Source organism: Panthera uncia (assembly GCF_023721935.1).
Source record: "Panthera uncia isolate 11264 chromosome E2 unlocalized genomic scaffold, Puncia_PCG_1.0 HiC_scaffold_19, whole genome shotgun sequence".
NCBI classification, from domain to species: Eukaryota; Metazoa; Chordata; class Mammalia; order Carnivora; family Felidae; genus Panthera; species Panthera uncia.
The window spans coordinates 8,206,734-8,213,113 of record NW_026057588.1 but is presented as its reverse complement, the minus strand read 5'-3'; the positions used below and the strand labels follow the sequence as shown (position 1 = coordinate 8,213,113).

Sequence of the window (6,380 nt, the reverse complement as noted above, 5' to 3'; positions counted from 1 at the left end):
TAACAGTTTGGAGAGGAGGAGCTGTGGCCTGGACTCCAGGGCCTGGGTCATTCATTGGCACCCTGAAGGGAGCTGGGATCCTGGAACTAGAGGGGGCTCAGACTTCTGGGTACCTGAAAAGGTGTGAGCCTGGAGTCAGGACTTCGGAGTTGTTCATGGAGCCGGGGATCCCGGAAGTGTGTTTTTGAGTGGACGGGTCCAGGTTTTCCAGGGAGGAGGGAGTGACCCTGGATTCTTGGGTAGTGGCTAGGGCAGGGTCAAGCGGCCAAGGTCAAACATCTACCCCAGATCCAGGTGAGAATTGTGTTCTAGACTGAGGATGCCCCTCGGGAGGGAGGCATGGTTCCTGGGCAGATTTGGAGGAGCAAAATTCTGGACCAGGTAGGGGGGAGGGGCCAAGGAACTGGGACGGTGTCCCTGGGCCTGGAACTTGTGGCAGGAGACCCCATTCCCATGAGGCTCAGTTGATGGTACCCAGCCAGAATTTCAGTCTGTGTATGAGCTTTTGTATGAGTTTTAAGTGGGTGAAATCCAGGTGTGGAGTCTTGTGCTTGAGACCAGGAAGGAGTCTGAATTTGGGGGTTAGAATCTACTCACCAGGGGCGCTTGGGTGGCTCAGTCGGCTAAGCCTCGGACTCTTGATTTCAGCCCAGGTCCGTGATCTCATGGTTCGTGGGTTCGAGCCCTGCTTGGGGCACCTCGATATTGGAATTCTCTCCTCTCTCTGCCACTCCCTCTGCTCCCAGGTGCACTCTCTCTCAAAGTAAATAAACTTTTAAAACACTAAGAAAAAAAAAAAAAAAAAGAATCCACTCACTAGATATTTGTTGAGTACCTACTCTGTGCCAGGCACTGAGGAAAAAAAGCAGTGAGCAAAGTCAAATGCCTGACTTCAGGGTGCTTACATGCTTGTTTTCATTCACAATCAAGTCTAGGCTCTGCCATGACCGTTTTGGGCAAGCGACTCCGTTCCCCAGCCTCAGTTTCTCATTTGTGAAATGGAACCAATGCTCGCCCTCACCGGGAAGGAAACGGACCGGCTGCGAAGGTGGAAGACTCTAGACTGGGGCCTGCTGGTTAAATTGGGAAGGGGTGGGAAGGCGTCTTGCCACCCCAGCAGGAGTTGGGAGAGCGGCCGGGCTGCTTACACCTTCGCCGCGTTTGATTGACAGCTCGCCTGTTTCGGGGCGTGGTCACGCTGGGAAACGTCCCCGTGTCGTCACAGAACCCGGAATCTCCGCGAGAATTCCAACTTTCCTTTACCCACCCCTTACGTCTAGATTTCGAAACCCCGCCTCTCCGTGACGTCGGCACGCCCGGTCGCGTCGGATTATAAAAGCCTTGCGGGCTGCGTCACTTCTTAGAAGCTTAGCTGTGGATCACGCTAATGTACCTGCCGGACGCCAGATCCCCTTTGCAGCGACAGCGATTGCAGTAGCCGGTGACAACGTGAGTCCCAGAGCCCGACACCGGAGGGCGAGATGAACGCGCTGGCTTCCCGAGCCATCCAGATCCGCGATCGCTTGTGGCAGCCCGAGCCGGCCCTCCTGCCCCCAGGGTGACGCGCAGCCCGGAGTCGGTGAGTGAGGGGTCGGAACGCCAGGGCCCTGAGGGGTTGAGGGCTGGGAATCAGACTCCGGGTCAGTAATGAGGAGGGAGTTTGGACTTCTAGGTACGTAGACGGGAGGGTTCGAGGCCGGGACTCGTGAGTTCCGAGGAAGGGTGGCCTGGGAGCCTGAACTCTTGCGTCTGGGAACAGGTGCGGCCAGGACGGACTCCAGGGCTCGGACTTAGGAAGGAGAAAGGATTGGGAGCCTGGAGCCTTGAGCCTGGCGGGAGGAGGGCTCTGGAAGCCAGACTCCTGGATCCCCAGTGATGGAACCATGCAGGGGGTCGGAACGTTTGAGTCTCAGAGGGAGGAAGGTCTTGAGGGCCCGATATGTCAGCCCTCAGGTTGGATAAGAGAACCAGGGGCTAGGACCTTGTCCCCAAGGAAAGCAAGTAGAGACCCTGTATTCTCAGTTCTGGAAACTAAGCCTTCTTAGTCTGAGAGAAGAGGCTGGGGGGCTTGGACTCTTGGGCCTAAGAAAAATGAGAGAAGTGGGGATTCAGACTCCTGGGTATTGAGAGAACGGAGGTGGGGAGGAGGTGGGAACCATCTACCTCTGCTGGAGAAGGGAGTGGCAGGGATCAGAAAGGAATGTGGGGGAGGGACTCTCACGTTGCTGTTTGTGTCACTATTTCCATGGCTGTGACTCACAGTCATCCCATGATGCTCTCCCCTAAATGGCTTCTGAGCTTTGTTTCCTTTTGTCCCAGCACAGACAGATGGCCCCAGGCCAAGCGCCCCATCAGTCTGCCCCCTGGAGGGGTACCCACCCCTTTTTCCTCCTGTCCCCGCTGATGGGCCTTCTCAGCAGGGCCTGGAGCCACCTGAGGGGCCCAGGACCTCCAGAACCCTGGCTGTTGGAACCAGTAGCCAGAGCCGATCAAGGAGAAGCTGGTCTGGAGGGAGCAGCTCAGACTTTTGTGGGCATCCACTGTGCCCCGGAGGACAGGCACTTTCGAGGGGAGACTGGAGACGGAGCCGTTGAGGACGATGGAGACGCATTCGGGGGGGCCTGCCATGATCTAAAAGCCAGTAGTTCTCTCCTTGAAGCCTGGGGACTTTCAGATGATGATGATGATGATGATGAAGAGGATGGTGGGGAGCAAACAACCAGTGTCCCTCAAGAGCAAGCAAGTGAATTTGTAGGTGGCCAGCCTGCTCCCCTCTCCCCTCCCCTTCCAGTAAGAGCCCTGCAGGACCCTCCTGGAGAGGAGAAATCTGAGGAAGGAGGAGCTGCTGAAAGTGAAATCGTCACGTTTTTCTCTTTTCCCCCATCACCCTGGGAGTGTTGTCCAGGGGAGGAGGAAGAGGAAGGAGGAGCTGTAAAGAAAGAAGCTGCCAGAGCACCTGCTTTTCCTTTGTCTCCAGGATCCAAGCCTAAAGCTCGGGGGTATTGTGCTGGGGAGGAAGAGGGTCAAGCGACAGAGGAAAAAATAACAGAAAATAAAGAAGCCACAAAGAGCTCCATTTTCCCCTCATCTTCAGGCTTTCACGCTAGGGCCTGGGAGCGTGGTTCAGGAGAGGAGTCTGAGGAGGAAGAAGATGAATTCAGTGACTCGGGAGCAGCTGAGGAGGAGGGAGACGCTGAGGGTCCCTCTTCCATCCCATCCACAAATGCCTTCGTCAAGGCCTGGGTGTATCGGCCAGGAGAGGACACGGAGGACGAGGAGGAGGAGGAAGATGAATTCAGTGACTCGGGAGCAGCTGAGGAGGGGGGAGAAGCTGAGGGTCCCTCTTCCGTCCCATCCACAAATACTTTCATCAGGGGTTGGGTGTATCGGCCAGGAGAGGACACGGAGGATGAGGAGGAAGAGGAGTTCAGTGACTCAGGAGCAGCTGAGGAGGAGGGAGAAGCTGAGGCTTCTTCTTCTGTCCCCCCAACAGGTACCTTCTTAAGGGCCTGGGTTTATCGGCCAGGAGAGGACACAGAAGAGGAAGATGAGAATGAGGAGGATGATGACTCAGAAGCCTCTGACTCGGTGCCGAGTCCCTCCCTTCAGGCTCAGAGCGCCCTCCTCAGGGGCTGGATGTATCGGCCGGGAGAGGACACAGAAGGAAGGGAAGTTGCTAAGCAGCAGGGAGAAGCTGAGCCCCGCCCCTTCCGAGTGGCCATCTATTTACCTGGAGAAAGGCCACCACCTCCCTGGGCTCCCCCTCGGCTACCCGTCCGACTACAGAGGCGACTTAAGTCCACGGAAACCCCCACCCGGCGTCCTGACCCTGAGCCTCCCGTAAAGGCCAGAAAGGTGGGTGCTGGGGGCTCAAGTTCTCCAGTCTTAGGGAGGAGCTGGAACTCTTATCTTCCTTCCTGCAGCTCCTGGGCTGGGGCGGGGGAGGGGCCGAACGCCCCAACTTCTGGGTCCCCTGTGTGTTGCAGAGGGTTGCATGTGAACTCCGCTGGGAGGGCTGTGTTCACGGTAACGCAATCCTTTGCAAGAGGCTGGGCCCCTGTGAGGAGAGGGGGCAGCTGTGGTTCATTGTCAGCATCAGGGATCCGACCGCCTCCATCTGCAGGGGGCCGGATCTGGTGGGTGAATGGCTAGCAGGTGACTAACCAGATCACAAGCATTCTTGTGGAACTAATTTTCGTTTGGTTCTCTCTCTCTTTTCCCGGCCCCTCCCCCCGCCCCCCTCCCTGTGGACACGTGCGTCTTGTGTCTGTGCTGGTCCACCTCCAGGTACGCTTCTCTGAGAAGGTCTCTGTCCATCTCCTGGCTGTCTGGGCAGGACCAGCCCGGGCCGCCCGCCGGGGACCCTGGGAGCAGCTAGCCCGAGATCGAAGTCGCTTCGCCCGTCGCATTGCTCAGGCCCAGGAGCAGCTGGGCCCCTGTCTCACCCCTGCTGCCCGGGCCAGGGCCTGGGCGCGCTTTGGGAACCCTACGCCTCCTCTGGCCGCCACACCTGCTCCTACCCAGATCTTACCATTGTCCTCCGCCCAGGCCACAGCCTTGAGCCCTGTTAGGGCATCTCCCTTCGCCCCTCTGTCCCTGTCTCCCGGCTTGGACCTCAGTGGGAGGCGTGGCTAAGATCATGTAGTTTCATGTTTATATTATTTATTTTTTGTATATTGTTTTATATAAGAAATAAAACTTTGTGATTTGTAGCAAGCAATGTCCCTGCCACTGTGTGTATCTGAACTGACAATCTCCACTACCCTCGGGATAAAGGGGAGTACTCAATAGAGAATAAACTGTATTTCCCATCATCACTCAAATCTGCTTCTTGTCCTGAGGCTTTTGAACTAAGGGCTGGTGGGTCTTGTTAATTTTTCTTTGGCTTCTGCCTAGATTTTATTAAACTTGGGACAGGGGCGCCTGGGTGGCTCAGCCAGGTAAGTCTGATTTCAGCTCAGGTCATGATCTCCCTGTTAGTTCAAGCCCTGCATCGGGCTCTCTGGTGTTGGCATGGAGCCTGCTTCGGATCTTCTGTCCCCTCTCTCTGCCTTTACACACCCGTTCTCTCTCTCTCTCTCTCAAATAAACTTGGGACAGTTATCTCCCCAAGGGGGGCTAGGAGCTGGACTCAGTAATCTCAAAAAAAAAAAAAAACCCAAAACAAAAAAACAAGGGTTCAGGGGCACCTGGGTGGCTCAGTGGGTAAAGCATCTGACTTTGGCTCAGGTCACGATCTCACGGTTTCTGAGTTCAAGCCCCGTGTCAGGCTCTGTACTGACAGCTCGGAGCCAGGAGCCTGTTTTGGATTCTGTCTCCCTCTCTCTCTGCCTCTCTCCCGCTCACACTCTCTCTCTCTCAAAAATAAATGAACGTTCAAAAAAATGGGGGGGGTTCATTTCTAGTCCTCCATGCCTCCCGGAATATACCCATCCTCCTATTGGCCATTTAAATGGTGAATTGCTTGAGGCTCCCAGCTGCCCAATTTCATATTTATAAGCCCTGTTCCAGAGATTGTGACTAACAGCACATATGTTACAGGATTGTAAGGCCCCAAAGGAGTTCTTATTGAGTGATTTTAAGTAATTCCTGCACCCAATGTGGGGCTTGAACTCAACCTTGAGATCAAGAGTCCTACCCTCTCATGACTGAGCCAGCCAGACACCCCAAGATGTTCATATTTAAAACAATCCTTGCCAAGGGCGCCTGGCTGACTCAGTTGGTTAAGCAAATGACTCTGCTCAGGTCATGATCTCGTGGTTCATAAGACTGAGCCCCATGTTGGGCTCTGTGCTGGCAATGGAGCCTGCTTGGGATTCTCTCCCTCCCACTCTGCCCCTCCTCTGCTTGTGCGCTCTCTCAAAACAATAGATAAAAAATAAGTAAATAAAAATTGGGGCGCCTGGGTGGCTCAGTTGCTTAAGCATCTGACTTCGGCTCGTCATGATCTCATGTTTTGTGAGTTCGAGCCCCGCATCGGGCTGTTTCCTTTGGGTGCAGGGTCGGCTTTGGATCCTTTTTCTCCCTCTCTCTGCCCCTCCCCTGCTCACACGTGTTCTCTCTCAAAAATAAATAAACATTAAAAAAGTAAAAAATAAACTTAAAAACTGGCAAAAATAATCCTTGCCAAATAACAAATTTTTTTTTGAGCTTTATTTTTTTTTAATTTTTTTTAACGTTTTATTTATTTATTTTTTTTTATTTTTATTTTTTAACGTTTTTATTTATTTTTGAGACACAGAGAGACAGAGCATGAATGGGGGAGGGGCAGAGAGAGAGGGAGACACAGAATCGGAAGCAGGCTCCAGGCTCTGAGCCATCAGCCCAGAGCCTGACGCGGGGCTCGAACTCACGGACCGTGAGATCGTGACCTGAGCCGA

At 54.3% G+C, this 6,380-nt stretch overlaps 1 protein-coding gene across 2 annotated transcripts; it reads left to right on the top strand.

The window, feature by feature from the left end:
* Window positions 1-1,348: 1,348 nt before the first annotated feature.
* PPP1R15A (protein phosphatase 1 regulatory subunit 15A) lies at window positions 1,349-4,676 on the top strand. Of its 2 annotated transcripts, none has more exons than XM_049622216.1 (3): window positions 1,349-1,579; window positions 2,325-3,855; window positions 4,288-4,676. In XM_049622216.1, the coding sequence occupies exons 2-3, from the start codon at window positions 2,329-2,331 to the stop codon at window positions 4,633-4,635; spliced, it is 1,875 nt and encodes a 624-aa protein (XP_049478173.1). In that variant the 5' UTR covers window positions 1,349-1,579; window positions 2,325-2,328; the 3' UTR covers window positions 4,636-4,676. The 2 variants fall into 2 exon arrangements, with proteins under 2 accessions (XP_049478173.1, XP_049478174.1); XM_049622217.1 differs by having other exon boundaries at window positions 2,320-3,855.
* Window positions 4,677-6,380: the final 1,704 nt, after the last annotated feature.